At 35.5% G+C, this 24,247-nt stretch overlaps 1 protein-coding gene and 1 pseudogene across 2 annotated transcripts; both read left to right on the top strand.

The window, feature by feature from the left end:
* The first annotated feature begins 449 nt into the window (after positions 1 to 449).
* Positions 450 to 6,379, top strand: LOC124533049 (annotated as a pseudogene).
* A 1,239-nt stretch (positions 6,380 to 7,618) lies between these two features.
* On the top strand, positions 7,619 to 23,471 carry LOC124533039. 2 transcript variants are annotated; one of them, XM_047108207.1, is made up of 5 exons: positions 7,619 to 8,351; positions 8,536 to 8,718; positions 8,820 to 8,929; positions 22,989 to 23,153; positions 23,321 to 23,471. In XM_047108207.1, exons 1-5 carry the CDS (start codon positions 8,222 to 8,224, stop codon positions 23,408 to 23,410), a joined length of 678 nt encoding a protein of 225 aa, XP_046964163.1. In that variant the 5' UTR covers positions 7,619 to 8,221; the 3' UTR covers positions 23,411 to 23,471. The 2 variants fall into 2 exon arrangements, with proteins under 2 accessions (XP_046964163.1, XP_046964164.1); XM_047108208.1 differs by lacking the exons at positions 22,989 to 23,153; positions 23,321 to 23,471 and adding exons at positions 9,771 to 9,935; positions 10,104 to 10,213.
* Positions 23,472 to 24,247: the final 776 nt, after the last annotated feature.

Genomic DNA, 24,247 nt, shown 5'->3' with positions numbered 1-24,247 from the left:
GCACTCACGCAAGCCACGGCCCCCAGTTCCCGGCAGCCCCGTTAATCCTCGTCACGGTGGCGACGATGCTAACGGCGGTATAGGGGTGCTAAGGATCACCGGGCTACGGGAGGCCACCACAACCGACTGGCCCTGGCGACGTATAACGAACGCATGCTACGGCTTGACTCGCATCTAGCGCAACTTGAGGTAGAACTTGGGAAAATTAGGTGGCACATATTAGGGCTATGTGAAGTCCGTAGGGAGGGAAAGGACACTGTAACCCTCGAATCGGGCCACCTAATGTACTTCCGAGAGGGAGACCAACAATCCCAAGGTGGCGTTGGGTTTCTAGTAAATAAGTCCCTAGCTGACAACGTTGTGGAAATCTCTAGTGTGTCGAACAGGGTTGCGTATCTCATAATAAAGCTCACCGAGACAGTACATCTTCAAGGGAAGGGCTCTTCTTGATGAATTCCTTCTTCAAGAAGCAGCCACAATGGAAGTGGAAGTGGCAAAGCCCCGACACTATGACAATAAATGAGATCGACTTTATAATGAGGGACAAGAGGCACATATTCAGAGACGTCTCAGAGAAAAACAGGTTAAATACCGGTAGTGATAACCGACTTCTCCGAGGCTCTCTGAATATCAATTTTAAGGCCAAGCGCGTCTGTCTGATGAAGTCGAAGCTCCGACCAAAGCTGCTCCAAACTATTGCGGGATCTGAAACATTCCAGTCAATCATAGAGAACCGATTCGCTGCTGTGGAAACCACAACTGACGTAAACCAGAGCCTCGAAAATGTATTTCGAATTTTCAGGGAAGAAGGCACTATCATGCCAGACCAACGGCGCACGCAAGCATTAACGTGAAGTGAATCGATGAAGAAAAAGCTAAGTAGTTTTCTATGTTGTCTTGGCTCTTGGTTTTTGTAGTGCTTTAGCTACTTATATATGCTGGAATAAGAGTATATAAAATAAGGATAGACATCGGATTTTAAAACGCGAGTGAAGCTGAGAGCGAAGTCTAGTTAATATTTGGTGTAGTGGTTCTTTCCAATTATGCAAAGATATTGTGTTGCAATAAAGAGCTGGCTCATTCCGCGAAAGTGTAATATTGCAGAAGCCTCCACCGCAAACCCAGGCTTGAGCTCGAAGGTAAGTATGGAGGAGGAGTAAGTTACGTCATCCGGAAAAGAACTAGAGCTACTGACGCAGCTATCATGATAAGCAGATACAAAGCGTGAGTATTAGGTATATTTGTTCTATTTTGTGCAAAAAGTATCAAAATGACCCACCCACCCACTGATTATAATATGATGAGTGGTAAAGCTTTACTTTATTTTATTGCTTTCCAGTTTTAAGAGTAAGCGTTAATAAAGGCACAAGCGACATAACAACTTAGTTTTCAAGGATGGTGACGCATTGGGTTTGCAAGGAGTGATAAAATTGTTAACGGTGCGATGTCTATTGGCGATGGTGACCATCAGGTGGTCCGTTTACTGGAATGTTTAATACGAAAAAGGGCAGCAGAATATTGTAAATTTAAACAAAAATATATAATATATTTTATCAATTTTTGTCTGTTGGTCTGTCTGTCTCTTCGTTCTGGCTTATCTATGGAGGCATCTTTATCGCTAAAATAATGAGAGATCGTCCAGGCAACTTTAAGGTAGATGAGAGAAGGAAGTAAAATAAACGTAAGTATTTTTTACATAGTTTATAATAAAATAAAAAATAGGAAATCGGAAGGAAGAATTAGAATTATCTTGAAATTAGTCATTGCAATTTTCATTAACACAGAGTCCTTTGTATTGAACCACTGAATTTTCATGTGCTTAATTTGTGTTTATAATTCATGTGGAGCTGGATGGTGAAGGAAAACATCGTGAGGAATCCTGCATTAGTATCTACCAACCTACATTGGAGTAGCGTGGTGGAATATGCTCCTTACCTGCTCCTCTAAGGGAGCGGAGGTCATAGCCCAGCAGGGGAAATTTATAGGTGTTACTATAAACTTTTTTGTTTGATTATAACGTAAAAATATAACTTGTGTATTGATTTTAATGAAACATTAACTCTGATACAATCGTTTCGATTCTTATCACCTTTACGAAGCGAGTCAGTTTATAATGACAAAATAACAGACATCAGTCAGCAACGGAATACACGAGTCATACGCTGAACAAGAATATATGTTTTATCGATACTAAAATTATAAATATGAAAGTATCTAGTAGTAAGTAGTAGTAAATTATAAGTGGAAATAGTTTGAGTCCCAGGAAAGGACATCGCTTAGTTTTTTTTAAGTCATTCCTCGAGGGGGTAAAATGTGGATAGACGGCTTGTAAGTTATAGATAAAATTTATAAATTAAGCGAGGTAAAACCAGTTCAGCTAGTTTATAAAACTAAATAGGATGTAACAGATGTCCATTATGATGACACCGCAATTTTTGGACTTCTATTAAAAAAGAAGTGTGCTGAAATGTGCCCAATATGTGCTATGATGTGCCGCTTGAAAAAAAGAATTAGTCAAAAAATTATTTTTATGAGGAGGTCGTTTTTATGTCCGGTTGGCTCCACTACTTTACTTTATCGAACTTATTAAAATTGTGCCGTAATGTGCTCGACCTGTGCTGTCATGTGCAGAGTAAATAAAAAAAATACAATTTTACAAGTAAAAACCAAAGTCTCGCCTTCGGTTCGGTTTAAAATTTTATACGTGGTACGATAAAGCTGAGCTAGCGCCCCGTGGTGTGTAATATACTATTTTCGAGCAATTTCATTTTTTCCATCTGCACGTAATAGCCCATCCTGGCAAATTTTGGCACAGCTATTATCTTTCGAAAATGTTGACTTAAAAAAAATAACAGTCAATTTTGTTTTTTCTTTGAGATATTGTAAAAAATAGCGAGCCAATTACGGCACAGTTTTAATAAGTTCGATAAAGTAAAGTAGCGGAGCCAACCGGACATAGAAAAGGACCTCCTCATAAAATTTGTATTTTTTTAAGTAAATTCTTCTTCTTCAAGCGGTACATCTTACTACACGCTGCGCACATTTCAGCACATCTATTCTTTTTAAAAAAAAATTTGATTTTCGAAAATAATTTTTTTATTTATTTACATCTGCACATGACAGCACATTTCGAGCACATAACGGCACAATTTTAATAAATTCGATAAAGTAAAGTAGCGGTGCTAACAGGACTTGAAAAAAAGACCTCCTCATATAAAATGATATTTTTTGAGTTTTTTTTTTTTCAAGCGGCACATCGTAGCACACACTGGGCACATTTTAGCACACTGTTTTTTTAATAGAAATTCAATAATTGAGGTGTCATCTTAATGGACTTATGTAACAGTCTCTGTTAGGTTATCATAATCTACCAGCTTCCGTTTCATCATCATCATTATTTTTTTTTATTTAACGTCAACATTGTATTAGTAGCGACATCTGTTCAGAGAGTATGCGCAGTCCACTAACGCGTCCTCGTCGTGAAAATTATAACTAAATATACACAAAAAATAGATTTAACTAGACCAATTATAAACACAATTTGTTAACAGAAGAAGTCAATATGTTTGAATTGTAATTTGAAAGATTTTAGTTGCAATAAAGAAGAATAAAGAACTTGACCACTTGGTAAGAGGTGTGAAGATGCAGGATGAAGCATGTAAAGTTCAGGGTGCGTTGGCCGTCGTGTTGCGCCTGTCGCGAGCCCTGGGGCTTGCTCCGCTACGCTTCGCTCACGACCGTGGAGGCTACATAGTCACTGTATCCCGACGAGTCGCTATATACGGTTACATCCTATCGGTCTGCACTCGTAAGTTGTATCCACATGCGGATTGCGTAAGATTATTCAAGAAATTAGTTATACTGCAATTGTCTAGTGATTTTCTACTAATTACGTGGGACGTAGTTTAATTATTATAAATTTATTTTAACACTTTTTTTTATTTTTGCCTTTTTCCTCATTTTAGATATCTGTGAAGCAGTATGGATGTATCAAAGCATTGTTAAGTTTTACATGGTGTTTTCATCGTTTCCTGTTGGAAACTTTATCACTGTGTCAGCAATAATGTTTGTAACCGGAGTGGGATCTTATGGGAGCGTCTACCGCATGAAAAATATAGCGAAACATTCAAATTTACTCTATAAAGTATTTAATATTATAATTTCCCGCAATGATAAAATTCAATACATTTGTTTTTTAGTATAATAACTGTGAATGTAGTATTTTATATGTTAGTAATATTAAAATTAATAGTTTTGTAGTAACCATTATATTTCAGATTAATTACGATTTAAATGGCCAATCGGACATAAAACGAAACAAAAGTGTATTTGCTATAATAAATGCAATAACTTTAATTTCAATCATCGGGTTACCTGCAATTTGTAAATATATCGCCTTCGAAAAGTATGAATGTGAGTTCTTTACCGGTATTGTAACTGCATTTAAAATATATGTCACGGTTCAAATTCGGACAAGCAAAACTGATGATATCACCAGGCCCATCTATAAGTTAGCCAAGCCAACTTCACCTGCCCGTGATGAATCCTGCCGATCAGCAAACGAGGCTGGTAACCGACTGATGGCGGTGTAACCATAAAACAATAAATAATGATAATAGGCGTAGCGAAATACCCCAGGCCGGCGAGCAGCACCGTCACCGGTGCGAGAAGTTGCGTCCTGCTCAGCGTGGCGATTACGGCAAATTCCTCCTTATGCATAATACACGCAAGCCACAACAACGCACGCAAGTCACAACCGACTGACCCTGGTGAAATACAACGGACACACGCTACGGTTTGACTCGCATCTAGCCAAACTTGAGTTGGAACTTGGGAAAATTAGTCCGTACAGAGGGAGAGGACATCCGTATCCCTCGAATCGGGCCACCTAATGTACTTCCGAGATACAGACCCAAGGTGGCATTGGGTTTTTGTGGTTAATAAGTACCTAGCTAACAACGTTGTGGAAATCTCCAGTGTGTCGAAAAGGGTAGCGTACCTTATTATAAAGCTCACTGAAAGGTACAGCTCCAAGTTGTTGCAAAAGTACGCACCGAATCGGACGTTGAAGTGGAGGAAATGTAGTAGGACCCCATGGAAGTTTGGAAGGGATCATAGGGAACAAATCCTTGTCAACTTACTCGAACGGGAGGGGTCTTGTTGAATGAACTCCTCCCTCAAAAAGAAAATGGACGTGGCAAAGCGCTGACACTATGACCAAAAAGGAGATCGACTTCATTATGACGGACATGAGGCACATATTCAGAGACGTCTCAGTGCTCAACGGGTTAAATACCGGTAGTAATCACCGATTTGTCCAAGTCTCTCTGAATTTCAATTTTAAAGCCGAGTGTGTTTCTCTGATGAAGTCCACGCTCCTATTAGCGCAGCTCTAAGCACTCGTGGGATCTCAAACGTTCCAGTCAAACAACAACAGACGTAAACGAGAATCTCAAAAATGTAGTTCGATTTCTCAGGCTAGAAGGCACGATATGTTTTGGCATGCAGCGTAAGGGCAGGAAGTCCAAAGAGTCGGAAGAGACTTTAGGGCCGATGAAAATACGATATCAAAGAAACTGTAACTAAAGGCTAGCAAGAGATCATCACGCTCTTGAAAGATCAATCGAGCAGAATCGTGGGTCTAAGGTGTTCGTACAACCTCTTGGAAGAAACCACCTGACGAAGTTGACCACAGCAAGAGGAGAAGTAGTTTCTTCCAAGCCGTTCCCGGCTGTACTTTCAGAATAATATAGGTCTTCTACGGCCGGTTATGAATGAAAATGAGAATTCTAGAGCTAAATTAACATGCTATTTGTCTGAAGACCTGCCAGAAGTCAGTCGGTGAAATCGAGCATACTCTTAAATAGCTTAAAAATAGAAAAGTCCCTGGAGAAGACGGCGTTACTTCAGAGTAAATAAAGTCATTTCATTCATAACTTCTGGAATTTCCTGAGTACCGATTTATCGGTTCAATTTCAGAAGCTTTTTAACTCTGTCCTTTTCGAAGGAAGAACTCCAGAGGCGTAGAGTAGGACTGTGGTCATCCTGTTCTTCTAATAGGGAGACAAAACCCTGCTGAAGAACTATCGTATCATATTATTACTGACCCACGTCTATAAGCTGTTTTCAAGAGGGTTCACGAACCGTTTTGCGATAAGATTCGACGACGAATGCCGGGGAAAGGCTGTGTTTCCGATCAGATACGATATATCTGATACAGTGCCATATGGTCTATGGCATCAATGGTGCGATAGATTATACAGAATTTCCATGAGAATAATCGAACCTGTGTCTTGCATTCGTAGGCTATGAGAAGACATTTGACTCGGTTGAAATCTGGACTGTTCTGGAGTCTCTGCAGCGTTGCCAAGTTGGTTAGCGATACATGGCATATTACTTTGAGGTGACGCTGCAGATATTGAATCTGTCTTTATTTTACAAAAGAGAGCCATCCGGTTTATTTATAATCTTGGAGCTAGAGACTCTCTTCGGGATGTTTTTAACAAAGTGGGAATACTCACTGTAGCGTCGCAATATATTTACAACAATATTATGTTTTTTCACAGTAACATTGATTACTTTGGTAAAATCAGTGATAATCATTGTATGTGCACTAGGAGTAAGGATAAGCTTATAACGCCAACTTTCCGACTCCGCAAAGTCAATAAATCCTTCTTGGGGCAAGGTATCCGTTTCTATACTAAAATTCCGCAGAAATTTTTAAATTTGCCGTTTAGTAAATTCAAATCGTTTGTAAAAAATACATTGATAGAAAAAGCATATTATTCGATACAAGATTTTATAGATAATAAAAACCGTGGAGTTAATACCTGTTGACTTCCAAGCAGGATACATGTAAAATGACGATTCAAAAGTGCTTATAAAAGCCTACTTGAATAAAGTTTATTTTGATTTTGATTTGATCCAAGTGATGAGATGTCTCTACGAAGCCGTCACCATGTCCGTCGATGCAAATGTAGCAAATAAATCCCTTAGCATCGAGCAGTGACACAAGAGAACGTTATTTCCCCTAAATTGTTCACTAATGCAATGCAGGAAATATTCAAGATGCTGAACTGCAAATACATCTCTCACTTGAGATTCGCAGACGACATCATCATCATGGCAGAAACGCTGCAGGACCTGCAACAAATGTTGAACGTGGTGGCTGATTTTTCTATGCCCATCGGCCTAGGGATAAAATCCGGCTATGTTCAATGAACATGTTCTACCGGAACCGATAGCGATACACGGTACCGTCCTCGAAGTTGTTCAACAATATGTCTACCTCGGGCAGACTTTGCGATTATGAAGAAACAACCTTGAAGACGAGGTGAATAGAAGATTTCGACTAGGCGGGGCAGCGTTTGGGAAGTTACGTTGAATATTTACATTGACGATCTCGCAGTGCTTTAAGATAAAAATCTTCAACTAGCTCGTCCTTCCACCATGACATACGCAGTCAAAACATGGATATTCACGACAAGGCTGGTCCACCAGTTTAAAGTTGCTTAGCGTGCTATGGAAAGAGTTATGATCGGCTTTTCATTCGTCGTAGAATATGGCCGAGAAAATAAATGTTGGCGAAAACGAAGTGTAGTAGTGAAGTTTACGCGAAGGTGTTGCAATAATTCGTAAAAACAACGAAAAACGTGTGACAAAAATGACCACGTGTGATTATTAATTTTGGTGCATAGAAATTATTTGATTAATACATTTTATGTGTTTGATCTATAAATTGGCTAGTTTATTCATTTATTTTGTAAAACAATAATTCTCTGAACAACCATTCATCCATTTTTACGTGTGGATGCAACGTGGTGGCTAAATCGAAACCGGGCAATCTTACTTACTTTGCGGCGCGCTAGAGGTCGTACTTCTCTCGAAAATTAAAAATAAAAAAAGAAACTGAGTTATAATCAAAAGAGCTGGTGACTTGATACTAAGCGGTGCGCTTCCCGCGCGGAACGTTGTGTAATGACGTCACAGCGCTCGCGCGGCTGTTAGCGGGGCTCGATATTTTCGAAAATTTGAATGCCTATAAAATCAAAACTACTAAGTATTTTTGACTACAACAAAAACTAGTGTATTAATATACATACAGGCTTTGCTGAGAAATCAAGCTATTTGGCATACCTAGTAACATTCTTCATTATTATATTGTTTTTTTGTTAGGTCTAATAATTCATACGAGACTTTTTTAGTGCGAGCTTTCGACATTATGATTTATATTGAGTACTGCAGAATTTATCTACTGTTAATGGAGGATATGTTTATAAATTTTGACGTATATTATATACTGCAGACAGTGAGTCTGAAGCTCAGAGAATGGGTAGACAAGTCAAATTTTGGTATGTAACGATTATGTATCTATTATACTTAATGTCTTCCAAGTGTTGGCCACTATTATTTTTAGATGCGTTCTCAATTATGATATTCGATCTAGATATAATATACAAAGAAAAAAAGTAACTTCAAAAATTAAATTAGATGAATAAATGTTAATATCTAATTCTGCTTTAAATAATATTTCAGGGGCGGCGCGCCATTTGTCACTGACACATTTCCGGGACCTAACGAGGGCTTATGTGTCTGTTTGCGAAGCGGTGAAGGGACTGAGCGATACCCGGGGGGGCATCACGCTTATTTCATTTTCAGCAAACTCTCTGCTTATGACGATGGCTTTCTTCAATATCATAGACTACTCAAATTTGATTTGTATGCATTACACCTGGAACTCATTTTACTACTCTTAATTTTTCAGTCGAATTGAGGGTTTTTAGTATAATCGTTTTTTTTTTGTTCTCTCATTTCTAAAGCTGGAGGAAAGTATCACGCTTTGGCTGTATTCGTTCAGGTGTTCTGGTGTGTTTATCATTTGTCTACGGCTGTTTTATTCATTGAACCGTGGCATCAAATAAGTGCGGAGGTAATATGACTTTAAAAGTTTTATATGACTTTAAAAACATTGTACAAAAGTTATGAGTACTCACTTTCGTCAATTTCTTTGAAGACTTTTAATGGCGTATTTATATTGGTAAGGTTAAACAGGTTAAACAGGTTAAACAACACAAAGCGTGACAATAGAATATATGAGTGGGAGGTAGTGGGAGCTTGTTTAGCGAATAAGTGGGTGTTGCAGGGAAATAAAAAGTTTGCAAAGTTTATTCACGAAGTATATATATTAGTTAAGTCACGAAGTTGTGGACATTCACAACACTATAACACATAAAGATAGTACAGTATAGTATAAGCACAGAAGAGATACAGAAGGAGTGAAAAGATGATATTATAGCAGGAAAACAGATAGGCATAAACTACGCGTAATATCGAAAGGCTAGAGGCAGAGATCAAGCGATACGGGTGTCACGTCTAAGCAATGCGAGTCGACTGATTGCACAGTCGAAGCGTTCCTCGGCGCGGACGCAGGCACCGAGAACAATAGGCGCGCGTGTGTCGTGACAACACGAAACCTCCGATCACACCGTCGCGTCGAATATAATATAATAAATAAATATTAATTATGATAGATAAAACGGTGTGACAAATAATTTTATAATATGTAAATAAATATATTATACTTTGTTCCGTGTATGTGTTGTGTGTTTTAGATGTGTATAAATAAACTAAATACAAATAATATTATTAAAAATAAAATACACAAAAAATGTTAAGATATAAATTATTTATTATATGTTACAGTCTAGCACTATGAGTGAGCCAGTATATTACTGTTAAGTGATATCATTTTAAATTATTATTTTTTGTAGGTCAAAGAGATCCGAATACTTTTGACTAAGCTGACTTTTAATATGACGCCAGTTGGAATGTCGATCCCGTTAGAACTTGACCTGATGTTCAAACAACTTCATCTCAACCAGCCAACGATGTCTCCGCTGGGCCTGGTCACCTTTCAGAGATCACTTCTCACTGCGGTTGTTATAATTGAATAGCTTGTTTATTTACAGCTGTAATAACGGCAGCCTAAGATAATATTATAAATGGCAATGTTGCTTTCTTGATTTGTCTGAGCCGAGCGAACCCACTCTCAGTGAAGGACTATGATATATAATTGTTTTCTATTTTGATAACGTTTGTTACAGACGATAAGCTTCATAACTACATACTTTGTTATAATGGTACAGTATGTGCAAAACAGATGGGAGAAGTGAAACCACTCGCAAAAAAATAATATTGTATTTTGATTCCGATAAATAGACTTGTAGACTTTGATGAAAATAAATATAGTCTTAGAAAGTCCTATCTGAAAAACAACCTGGCGTTTCATTTAAGTCTTGAAACACTTAAAAACCGCATTGTAGTGTGATTCTTGGATATTTTTTTTAATAGGAAAAGTGTCTGAGCAAAGTAAACTGTAAACTCAAACTCAAATTACTATATTCAATAAAGAAGTATTACCCTTTCCTATTGATGGTCAATTGAAACAGTACCACCGGTTCGGATAAGAAAATACCCTGACCTGAGAAGGACAGGCGAAAGAAACTCAGCGGTTGTTTTTGTATTTAGGGAGTTTTTTTGTAATCTGTTTGAACACAATGTACAACAAATTTATTTTTCGAAGCAACGACTAACGATTAGTAATATAGATGATATCAAGATGGCCCAACAAGAAAGTCGGAAACTACTGTTTGTGCAACTACCCTCATCTTCGATTCTATATCCATAAGTACATTCTTTGATTTTGTAATAATTAAATCAAATCAACATCGTATCACGTATATAGAATATGACTTATGAATATTAACACTTCTTGATATTATGAGATTAAGATATACAGAAATAACACTGCAAATTTAAATTTGAAAATTTATATGACGGATCCAGCTAGTTATTCTCCTGATGAAAATAACTTAGATTCGATTTTAAATATAAACTTTTCATAATTGAATTTAAGAACAAATTAGCACTAATTAAGAGGTTGCTCTTCGAAATACCACTTATAGAACTATGGAACAAAGAAAATGTGGTATTTTTCATGCCTACCTGACACCAATTAAATAACCAACCAAGTATATATACCACACCTATTCCAGCCCGTAAAGGCTGTATGTATATATGTGACTATCTTGAAGAAAATGATATTAATATTGCTGTAATTTAGTCATGTTTAATCATCATTAAAGAACAACAATATTCTATAGCATATCATATCAGGGGGGGGGGGGAGGTTGTAAATAAAAAACGAAAGTCTAGGTCATTATTTTTTTGCTAAACTTCTTTTTTATTGTCTCATCTAATAAGTAATGACTTGATTCAAATCAATCTTACACTGGTAAATATCTTGTATAGTACACACAACAAGGCTGAGAACGCGTGTTCTGCACCTCGTTTAAGTTTTTAAATGATGAAATTGCAACAACACAATCGTGTACGTGGTGTACACGCCGATGAGAGACAGCACCAGCGACAAGTTGACGGCGAAGATGCGCCAGACGGTGAAGTTCATCGGACAGATTTCGAGGAATTTGATTCCGTCCAAAATTTTATTGCGCAGCGCGTCATCTGGAAATAATGTACAATCACATACACGCCTTTGTGCAAATCCCTCGTGTTGATACCACATTCTACCGCGAAACAGCAATGTGTAGTATTATTGAGCGACGGTTCGAAGTGTATCTAAAGGCAAAAAACCTACATCTTACCCGATATTATTAGCTTATTGACAATGTAAGGAAAAGTTTTTATTTTACCTGTGTTTATGAACCATTTGCAAGTCTACGAACCTATTTTGAAATGAATATCATAATGTAAAACAACACTTTTTTTTCTCATGTACCTTTGAACTTCACTTACACAAATCGATACATATAATTAATACATAAAAATCAGCTTGTCTAGATATCTATGTATTTAAACCAAACTAACAGATAGTTCAACTTAAGCCCGGCTAGGTTATCCGGTAAAAAGGTTGAATACAAAAAAAAAAGATTTATTAATATCAAACATACAAAATATATGAGAAGGAAATGTGTACTTTGATTAGGAAGGGTAACGCTAAAGTGTGGCGGAAATCAAGTTTACGCCACAGAATAACGAAAATTTACTGTGCCTACATTTAATGTGCCTTAAACCGAGAACACATACGAAAACAGTGAAACTTTCATCGGGTACGTTACATAAAATCATAAAAGTTATGGCAAAAGTAAGAAAATGAAAAGAAGCTAGACTACTTTTTAAGATCGATGGGTTCATTGTGCAAGTTCAGGAATAAGGATGTGTGACTAACTCAATATGAAAGCATTGGTCTTACTATTACAAACTCTATATCGTTTGATCATATTAGCTTTAATCTTATCCGCTTCAGTGTTTCCCAATTCCCCAAAAACAACCGGAACACATGGCAGAACGATATTGAGAAATACTTCAACAGTAAACGTACCAATGAACTGTAAAGAAAAATAACATTTCTACACATATGTCAATTTTACAATAATTTAAAATCATAAATTTATTAATATAAATATTCAATTGAATTTTACTATGTGTTTTTTTAGGCGATTCCTTTATCCATATAACTGAAACAATTAAAAAAACATAAAAATTTTAACAAAAAGAAAAACCAACTTCAAACAAAACACTATTTTAAAACAAATAAAAATGCACTGAAAAGTAATAAAAATACTTGCATATTTAACTAATTTTTTAGAGTCCTCCTAGGTGAAATGAAATGAAAAATATTAGACTAGTTAAAAGTCGATTTACGATTATATAACGTAGTTATAGTTATTGTTATATTTGGAGCTTGGTTTTTTTTTAATAGATAGTGTGATTCAAGGGGAAGGTTTGTTAATACATGAACAATATAGTAAAGAAACACTGATAATTTTAGAAGTTTGCAATATTATGTCGTAAATAAACAAATTATGTAGTATATTTAGTATCGGTATTGCACCCCAGCTAAGCCGGGGCGGGTCGCTAGTTGATTATAATATTCAAATATGACGAAAAACAAAAGCGCGCGAAATCGAAAAGTATTGCCGTGCGAAGCAGGGGCTGGACGCTAGTTTTGCATAAAACAAAGTGGCTTACCGTTGTCAGTCTCTATGTATGTTTCAAATTGCACAACGGATTTTTACATTTACTTTACATAAAAAGGTCTTCAAAAAGTGAATAATGGTATGTTTATCTCTTAAGGATAATCCATAATAATGGCTTATTTTTGAAGCGACTTTAAGTTAAACAGTATTAATGCTTATTCGATTAAGTATCTGAAACGCATTGTGCATTTAAAATAGATTAATAAGGCTCTTTGGAGAATGTAATTTGAATGAATATTTGCGAAGATATTCCAGATTTAACGACTGAACAACTGTGAATGTTGTACATTCTGTAGTATATTAAGTATCAGCAAATAAATAAAGAATGAATCGATTGCACTTACTTTAGATCTAATGTTCCGACATACAACGTCAACAGTACTTAGCAAAGCAATGAAACAAGTCGGTAAGGCTGTCACCATCTGAAATAGCGTTATTGACACGTCATTAGTCATTTGAAAATTCAAGATTGTCTATGAACATAAGTTCACTGATATTCTGCATGAAAGTCGTTAAATGTTATCTTTTCAAATCTGTTTGCAAATACTTACCATCAACTTTGGCGCGTTACCAATATTCTTGATACTTTGGAGTATTCTGCTATAAATTATCAAATATTCAACTAATTTCTTACTTGACCATTCGATCTGTGTTTCGCTTTCAGGATTTGAAGTGCTAGCAAAGTTATTCATCGCTATTCTAAGAGATTTCAAACGAACCCTTATGGGTTCGTTTGAAATCAGAAATCAGAAAATATTATTATTTCGAACATCAGTATTCTGTTCATGGGGTTTAAATGTAATGACAACAACGTTAAGGTATTTGTTACATATAGTATTATTCTAAACTGATTGAAAACAAGTGGCCATGTTATCATAATTCGATATAAATTTAATGAAACAACACCGATGAATATAGAAACACAGAATCGTACTTTAGATCTTTCTATCGTAACGAGTCCCGACGGATCGACCTTGTCCGATTCTTCCAAGTAATTGAAGAAATTTTCTCCGTCACTCACCACGGACACGACAAGCGATAAAATCAGACTCACTATCTTGAGGATAATTATAATGAACGCTCCGTTTTGTTTCGCTAACATTAATTCAATGATACTGAAGTACATCATAACTATTGAAAACACTACACAATAAACCTTAGCAACAACAGCGAATGCTAAGCGGTTGTGAAGTTTTGAGTAACATCCTAAAATTAGACGAGTCGTCATAATGAACGTTATTACATTATGATCGATCTTATTAATTTTATTACATTTCCGACCAAGCATTCTGAAATTGAAAATCCTCCAGTCTGAGTACACTTTCGATACTAAATGTGTCAGGCGCAACACATAAGGCTATAATCAAGTGAATGCTTTTATAAACATTGTTACAATCATTAATAATTCAGTATTAATCAAACTCTTGACAAAACAGTACAAAGAGTTATTCTGTGTAGTGAATACAATTGTATTAACGGTAATGTCTTGTCAGTTTCGAGTAAATAAGGGTTAATTAATCAAATATCTTGTTTTACTGTTTATTTATCTAATCAAAGAAACACTTTTTGTTTTTTTCATTATTATATTATTTTGGTGGACGGGTCAATCGATCATCTGATGGTCTGTCGCTGTGTGTAATATTAACCATTTCTTACAATGCCTGGCCACCACCGAAATTTCGAACTCAGATGTTACTTCCCTTGTGCCTTGTTTCTAGTTAAACTTTCTCATTCACGAAACCAGAACACATCAGTATAGCTGTAAGTCAAGCTTTCTCCAATGTAAATAATATAGATGAAAATGGTAGATTATCTCGAAGTACGCCGCAACGCACACACTCGTGGAATCTAAACAGAAAACGAAAAAAGTAAATTGTGCACATCGTTTTATAATTATTTGTTTAAATTTTCTGTATTCTAAAAAGTTTCGTGTGTGATTAAACTCAAAATACAACATTTTATTAAAGCTTCACATTTGACCCGTCGCGTTATTGTAAAGTTGAGATGAATTTTCGTTTTGGTCTCCATACTCCAAAATTATAACCAAGTATGTTATCAAACCACCAAACAACTGAAAAAAGAAAAAAATGCCAACAACATTATTATAGAAACCATCTGGCTATTCTCAAAAGTCATAAGTTTTTTGAAAAATCTCTATGTATGTAAAGGCGGGGTAAGGGTATTACGTAAATTTTCTGTCTCTTCTTTCTCGCTTGCGGTGATACTATACAACAATAATATAATTATATTTAAAACATAAATATAGACTAAACAGACACAGAGTTACCAGAATTTTGACTTCGAAATTTATGAACTGTTCTCCGATTTCCCTTTTTCATTTTGAAAGCGGTGACTGATTTCCAAAAATACGGATAATAATTTTGTTTATTTTATACAAACCCGACACTATTTTCATACATTTATAAGATATTGTAAAAAAATAACACCCGTCATAAACTAGACGTCGCCATACGCGTTGGTATGATTTAAAGTGTGATGTAATTTATAAATGAATTGATTGTTGTATTTGATGTTGAATTTACCTTCACCATAAGCGGTCTGTCAATAGTGAACATGCTGAGCGGCGAGTAGCTCACGTTGCTCAGTATTAGGATCCGAGAGAACAGCTCCAGCTCATGTTCCACCTCTCTTTCGTTTTCCACTGATTTTCCTCGGATGATCAAGTTGTTAGTTAGTTGCATCTGTCAACATGTCACAACTCACAGCTTATCTAGGGTCTGTACTCCACTTGTGAAAAAGAATCGTATTTTATTTAGCCACACCGACATACAGATAAGCGATATATGCTTGTTTGAGAATATCATCATCCACGTCCTATAAATGATATTTTATTATATGTTTTTCTCCGCAAAGTTTTTATCTCGTGATAAAACGAATTTGTACAATAGTAAATAATTCGGTGTGGATTAGACATAATGGATATTGTATTAATGTATATTAATATTAACTAAGATTTCATTATTTGAAAATATCATTTATTAAAACAAACATTTACTTACCTCATAATGTGTCCGATGAAATTGTTCAACATAGTATATGACAAAAGATATACAACAGATACACCAAAGACTAAATACAACAGTAGTATAATTTAAAAAAAAGTTTTTCTGTGGAGGCTGTAATTAAACGTGTGTTTTTATTAAATATTATTCTTAAGATACTTAGTACATATTATCGTACTGAGATTTTTAACATAAATTTAATAAACAATTTTTCTAAAAGAAGTCAAAAGGAAAAGGTATGATTGGCTAGATATTTGATAGTGGAATAAAACCACACTAACAAAAAAAAACGAATGAATATTCGGAATTAAGAAGAAAAACAAGAGTGTAAGCGCCGAGAGCAATCTATGGGATTGCAACGTAAGCTGTACGCGTTACTGAAGCCACTGTCATATTATTCAGATAATTTAAAGTTAAAAATCAAGAATTATAAAAAAAACACGAGAAACCACGACGACGGAAGCAAAGAAGAAACCAATACGAAGAGTAATAATGAGAAACGTGATATCCAAAGTAATGCAGTCTCAGTGGGTTTACTGTTATGAATATGCAGAGCATATGTTTTGGAAAACACATAAACGATAGATAAAATAAGTGTAGTTGTATGCTTACTTGAAATTAGCGTAGTAATAATCTGATAAAGTTGTATTTCTAAATGAATTGCTATGAATAGGATTACCAGCATCATGATAACGCCATCAGCTCTTGTGGTCTGTGTAACTACTTCGCATATAAATACATAAGATGTTGCTAATTCGCGAATTATATGTGGCTTACTTTCTTCTTTGCCTATTTTAAGAAAAATAATTATTATATATTAAGCAATAATTTGCTATATTTAGTTAGTCATAGTATCGCTTAACTTAAATAATTTCCGTTTCGTTTTTAGCGGATAGCTAGATATCCGACGGTCAGATATATGGCTATCTAGCCACATAGTCTGGCGAATATCCGGTATCCGGTCAAACTGCTATCCGTTTCATCTCTAATTTTTATATCAACTGTATTGTATTACTTTCCTGTGCAGTAAGTTGCAATTTCGAAAATTACAAATGAGCCTTGTTATTAATGAAAACCAACAGTTAAATTATTAACAGAAAATTAAGCTAATAGTACTATTAGTATTTTTTCTTTTTTCTACGTGATTCCTTTTATCGGTCCAGGCGTCGTCAAAAAGCAGAGTCTTCAAACTATCATTTATTGCGATCAGAGTAATATTCACTCGTTGCGCCAAAAAACTTATCTGCAGTTGTAGCAATATCAGAATATAAATATTCAGAAACATGTATATCGTTTCCTTCGTTATTATTGCTAGAATAAAGTAATAATTATTTAAAAAAATATGATAAGTGTGATGGTTCTGTGTTTAAAAATATAGTACAGATATATTTTTTTAATTAAAAGGATTATGTTTCTGTTTTATACATTTTATAAACATTGTGGATCAATACCTGTGCTGAGGGTCATCCGTGATTGCGACAAGCTGCTCAAGGCATCTATCAATCGTAAGAAAAAATAGCCATGTATTAAAATAAAAATTATGTAATTCGATTTTATTAATATTTTCTTCTTCAAAATATTTTGTAATTTTGCATCGATCTGCAAATAATATAAAATACTATTAAAACGCTTTTAATTTTTATATATTGTTGGGCTAAGACATCCCCAAGGTTCCCATTAAGACAAAATGGGAATGGTTCAGGGCAAGGTAAGTGCAGCCACACAACGCACGTGACAGCCAACACGCCGCAGCCCTTCAATGCTGATCCTATATTTAGTATCAGTATTGCACCCGTGCGAAGCCAGAGCGGGTCGCTAGTATATAAATTGAATAATTATATAGCTGTTTTATGCATATCCTGCAAAGCACTTGAAATTTTTTGACATGGCGTTAGTAGCATTCTATTAAGCATACTTTAGAGAAAGTTTTTGGCTAAATATTCATAGTCCATATTTGACTTTGGTTTGACGTAAAACGTTAACACAGCGAGGAATGGCTTCCTCTGGTAGTATTATTATATGAAATTACCTGTTCGAGCCTTTTGAAGTAATTATCCACACTAGTCAACCTCGCCGGAGCAGTGAATACTCCTACTGTAGTCAGTACAGCTAGTACAGCTATCGCACATGATTTAACGAAGTTATCTGTTACTCTCTTAGAATAAATCTTCATAAAAAATTCGGCAATACATGTCAAACTCAAAAATCCTAATAAAAATAATAAAAACATTCATAATAAAATTAAGGACTCGATTACTCTGAACCAATTATTTTTTGTAAAAGAAAGGCCAATACCGTTAATTATCATAATAACTCTTCCAAATATTACCAAAGGGCGCGAGACTTGGAATTCCGGCGCATACTTGACGGGAGCGATGCCTACCAGGCGCGAGATCTTCAGCAACAACCCCATCGCGCCGCGGTCCATTGCTGCAGTACTGGACAGCTTTCGCGCAACAAACTAATGTAGTTCTCTCCTTTAAAGTCATAATAAAATAAACGAGATGTACATCATTATCTAAAGTAAATATCGTCAGCGTTATACCTAATGACATCACTCATAGGCAAATATAATTACTCCATACACTCAATATTTTATTACTAATGGAATATCTTTGTATGACTAGACAATGACAAAACAGTTCAATACTTTTTCTTTGTCTTTCAAGCGATTATCTTTTTTGATTGTTGCTTGTTAAGATTTTCTATGTTATTTATAAAATAAATTGGAAATATAAGGAAAAAGATCGAAAATAGCATTGTATATGCAAAACGGTGGCTTTGAGAGTTTCCGGTAGACAGTTTTGACTACGTTGACATAATTGATCAAATATTAACATCCTCGGCGGCGCAGCATGTCTTCTTCTTCGATACTTCCCTATTCATATCACAAGTAACACATTATTTCCAGCCAAATCATCTTTCACACAATCTATCCATTGTTTATTTAACATATATGATACATCAACATATATGCTCCATGATTGCGAAAGTAACTCTGTCTGTCTGTCTGTTGCGCTTTCACGGTCAAACCAATGAACTGAATTTGATGAAATTTGTTATGAAGCAAGTTTGAGCTGCAACGAGGGACATTGTTTTTATGTCAACAGACAGACAGATATATTTACTTTCGCATTTATAACGTTAGTGTAGATAGTTATATGTGTGTATTGTGTTAATTTAAACTTACAAACTAAAATTACATCAAACTTTCATATGAATCGCTTTAGTAGTTTTGTGTGACTGTTGAATACAAACAAAAAGTAACCTCTTTATAATATTTATCTAATCGCGCCACGGCTAAAAGCATTAATATTCAGAGTAACTTGTTTTAAAATTATTATTGGTATCTGAATATATTATTAACGTAGTATGTATTTAATAGCAGTGACTATTTCAAATAACTTTTAATTAAAATAATGTAACTGCTTTTATAATAATACATTTACTAAAAATATAAATGGTAGATCTACCCATATTATTTATTGTCAATAGGTATTCGATTGATCACAATCAAACTTGACTGTAACCACTAATTTGGTCTAAGATGCAACGTGGGGGCTCTATTAGACCTTAGTACTAACTATAATTTATTAGTTTATTTGTTTGGTTCGGGGTCATCTTCGACATACATACAACAACAACAACAGCCTGTAATTTCCCACTGCTAGGCTAAAGGCTTCCTCTCCCTTTGAGAACATATTCCACCACCCTGTTCCAATGCGGGTTGGTGGAATGCACATGTGGCAGAATTGCTATGAAATTTGTCACATGCAGGTTTCCTCACCGCTGAGCACGAGATGAATTATAAAGACAAATTAAGCACATGAAACAGCGGTGCTTTCCTGGGTTTGAACCCGCAATAATCGGTTAAGATGCACGCGTTCTAACCACTGGGCCATCTCGGCTCATGTGATATGTGATACATAATAGTAAAAAAAACTTGAAATCAAAAATTAGCAGTTACCTCATGTTATTACTATACTTAAATATCATTGTTTTCTCATATCTATAAATGGACTCTTGAAATATCTATAGGAAACGTACAAATGTTGCTTGGTGTTACTGTTTCGTAGATAAGAATATTTCGTGGTTTACGGGCCAAGGACCTAACTCTGTTGCATTCCGTACTCCTGGCACAATTACATATTCTTACTACATCAAAATTAATAATTGTAATTTTTTAAATGTGCAGAACCCTTTTGTTGAAATATAACTTAAATATGACTTGTATACATATTGTAACTAAAGATTAATTCTACTACAATCGTTTTGATTCTTATCACCTTTTGGAAGCGAGTCAGTTTGTAATGACAATACAACAGACATCAGTAAGCAACGGAACACACGAGTCATACGCTGATCAAAAACCTGCCTTAGTTTGAAGGCGTTTAAATCACCACTCGAGAAGGTAAAATTTGTGGTGACGATTTGTGAGCTAAAGGTCGAGTTTTATAAATTACGGCCGGGTTAAATTTCAGGTTCAGCTAGATTAAAAATAAAATTAGCAAATTTCAATCGGGTAATTTAAATTTCAATCAGGTAATCATAGTCATAAAGGCTTTAGTTTATTATAATTATTTGTACCTAACATCAATTCATTGTAACGAGGGTGAAGATGCAGGACGAAGCGTGTGAAGTTCAGGGTGCGTTGGCAGTCGTGTTGCGCCTGTCGCGAGCCCTGGGGCTTGCTCCGCTACGCTTCGCTCACGACCGTGGAGGCTACATAGTTACAGTATCCCGACGAGTCGCTATATACGGTTACATCCTATCGGTCTGCACTCGTAAGTTGCATTCTTACACGCGGATTGCGTAAGATTATTCGAGAAATAAGTCTTTCTGCTATTATCCAGTGATTTTCTACTCATTACATGGAACGTAGTTTAATTACGATAAACTTACCACTTCGCTGAAATTTATTTTTTCCTCATTTTAGATATTTGTGGAGCAGTATGGATGTATCAAAGCACTGTTAAGTTTAACATGAGGTTTTCATCAATTCCTGTTGGAAACTTTATCACTGTGTCAGCAATAATGTTTGTAACCGGAGTGGGATCTTATGGGAGCGTCTACCGCATCAAAAATATAGCGAAGCATTTAAATTTACTCTATAAAGTAATATTATAATATTCCGCAATGATAAAATTCAATATATTTGTTTTATAGTGTACAGAATGTAGTTTTTTGTATGTTCGTAATTTTGAAATTAAACCATAGTTTTTAAATTAACATGGTTAGGCATTTTTATGTGGCTGAAATTAGTATGACATTTTTTTAGTAACCATTATATTTCAGATAAATTACGATTTAAATGGCAAATCGGACATAAAACGAAACAAAAGTCTATTTGCTTTACTTTTTATTAATGCAATACTTTTAATTTTAATGATCGGGTTACCTGCAATTTCTAATTATATGGCCTTCGGAAAAAATGGACGTAAGTTCTTTGAATTGGTGTTTTCAATTTCCGGAGAGTCGTTGCCCAGTAATATGACTGCAATTAATATACGTGTCATGGTTTAAATCCGGACAAGCAAAACTGATGATCAGTTGTGTGCTTAGGGGTTCTACAGTTAAGCAGCAACACTTAATGTGGTTGTGTTATGTTTGGAAGGAAGTGCGGTGGTGTACGATGAGTCATTATAAATAGACAACCTAGCATAATATATAACAAGATCATAGCACTGTGGAACTGTTTATCAACTGTCTGCCAAGCTAAAAGGACTAAATTATCATGTGGAAATATTTCGGATGGATTTGGAAATCCTAATCATTCCGCATTCACCGGTCTCTGCGTCTTTGCCTCGTAATTAATACCTATAGTGATTTTTTATCAGGTCAACAATTTATACGAGACTTTTTTTAGTGCTAAGTTTCGACATTATGATTTATTTGGAGTTCAGCAGAATATATCTACTCTTTATGGAGAATATGCTTATAAATTTTGATGTATATTGCATACTGAAGACGGTGAGTCTGAAGCTAAGGGAATGGGTAGACAAGTCAAATTCTGGTAAATATGTAACGATGATGTCCTCATTATACTTAGTTTCTTCAAACTGTTTGCCACTGATTTTTTCGATACGTTCTCAATTTTGAAAGCCGATATAAATTCAATAAATAAATATTAATATCGTAATACTGTCTTAAATAATATTTCAGGGGCGGCGTGCCGTTTGTCACTGACACGTTTCCGGGACGTAACGAGGGCTTATGTGTCTGTTTGCGAAGCAGTGAAGGGACTGAGCGAGACCCGAGGGGGAATCATATTTATTTTATTTTCAGCGAACTCTCTGTTTACGACGATGTCTTTCTTCAATTTAATTGACTACTCATATTATACTTATATGTATTACACCTGGGACTCATTTTATTACTCTTAATTTGTAGAGTGGCATTAAGAATTTTTGGAATAATTTTTTTTTTCGTTCTCTCATTTCCGAAGCAGGAGCAAAGTATCACGCTTTGGCTGTATTTGTTCAGGTGTTCTGGTGTGTTGTGCATTTGTCTACGGCTGTTATATTCATTGAACCGTGGCATAAAATAAGTGCGGAGGTAAATTGATTTTAAAAAGTTTTATTTTCCATAATCCCCGTTGAATTTTAAAACATCGTGCAAAAGGTACGAGTAATGACTTTCTTCAATTTCTTTGAAGATTTTTTTAATGGCGTATTTAGACGGAGGGGCAAATGTGCCACCTGATGGTATGTGGTCACCACTGCCCATAGAAATTGGCAACTGTAAACTGTTCAACCTTACATTGCCAATTCGCCACCAACAATCTTAGAAAGTTAGATGTCATTCCTCGTACCTGTAGTTACATCGGCACTCTCGTCATACCTGCCCAGAAAGGCTGCATGACCAAAAGACGAATGTTACACATAACTTAAAAAGTATTTTTTTGAAGGTCAAAGCGATGCGAATACTTTTGATTAAGTTGAAATTGAATATGACGCCAGTTGGAATGTCGATCCCGTTAGAACTGGACCTGATGTTCAAACAGCTTCTTCTCAACCAGCCGACGATGTCTCCGCTGGGCCTTGTCACCATTCAGAGATCACTTCTCACAAAGGTTGTTATAATGGAATTGCTTGTTTATTTAAAGCATTAATAACGGGAGCCTATGATAATATTATAAATGGCATATTTCATTATTGATTTGTCTGAGCCGAGTGAACCCTTTCTCAGTAAAGGACTTTGATATATAATTGTTTTCTAATTTCATATCGTTTGTTACAGACGATAAGCTTTATAACTACCTACTTTGTTATAATGGTACAGTGTATGCAAAAGAGATGGGAGAAGTCAACTCAACTCGCAAAAAAATAATTTTGTCTATTGATTCCAATAAATCGACTTATAGTTACTTGACTTTGATGAAAATAAATATAGTCTTAGAAAGTCCTATCTCCTGGACACACTGAATTTTGTTGAAAAAAACCTTGCGTTTTATTTAAATCTTGAGACAGATAATAACCTCACTAGCTACTAGCAAGTGGCTTGAAGTACCACATTGTAGTTTGATTCTTAGACCTTCTTTAATATAAAAAGTGTCAAAGCAAAGTAAACTTTTTGTTAGGACTTCTTATAATCAGTTTTGAATGCAATGTACACCAAATTTATTTTTCGAAGCAAGGACTAAAAGTGGAATCAGACGGTTCATTTTTTGTTCATTTTCGTGTTTCATTTTGCATCTTTCACTCAAAGTGACACCCTAAACACAAAGTGAAACAAAAGTGCCGAATGAATTCATTAGTGAACTGATCAAACGTTTGATCGGTTCATTCGGCATCTTTCATTCCATCTCAGAATAAACGAAAAATGAACAGTCTGGACACAGAGTGAACGTTCACTCGGATTTGGCCATTTTGTCTCAAACGCTGCAGAAGACGGTCGTTACGTCAACCGTCGCGGCAAAATGTTGTTCATGTGGAACGATCAAAATACATAGCTGTTTTAATATTACCAAATGCCATATTTGAAAGAAACTACGGATGAGTGTTCTTTTTACGTCATACCAGCTGAGCCGTGTGAACATAGAATGAAAGAAAAATTAATCATTCACTCAAAAGAATATTCACTCGAACGAACCGTCTGGTAACGAACCTTAACGATTGGTAATGTAGATTATATCAAGATGGCCCAACAAGAAAGTCGGAAACTACT

Source organism: Vanessa cardui, chromosome 10 (genome assembly GCF_905220365.1).
Source record: "Vanessa cardui chromosome 10, ilVanCard2.1, whole genome shotgun sequence".
Classification (NCBI taxonomy): Eukaryota; Metazoa; Arthropoda; class Insecta; order Lepidoptera; family Nymphalidae; genus Vanessa; species Vanessa cardui.
Note: the sequence above shows the minus strand (reverse complement) of the source record. Positions and strands in the feature narration are given on the sequence as shown.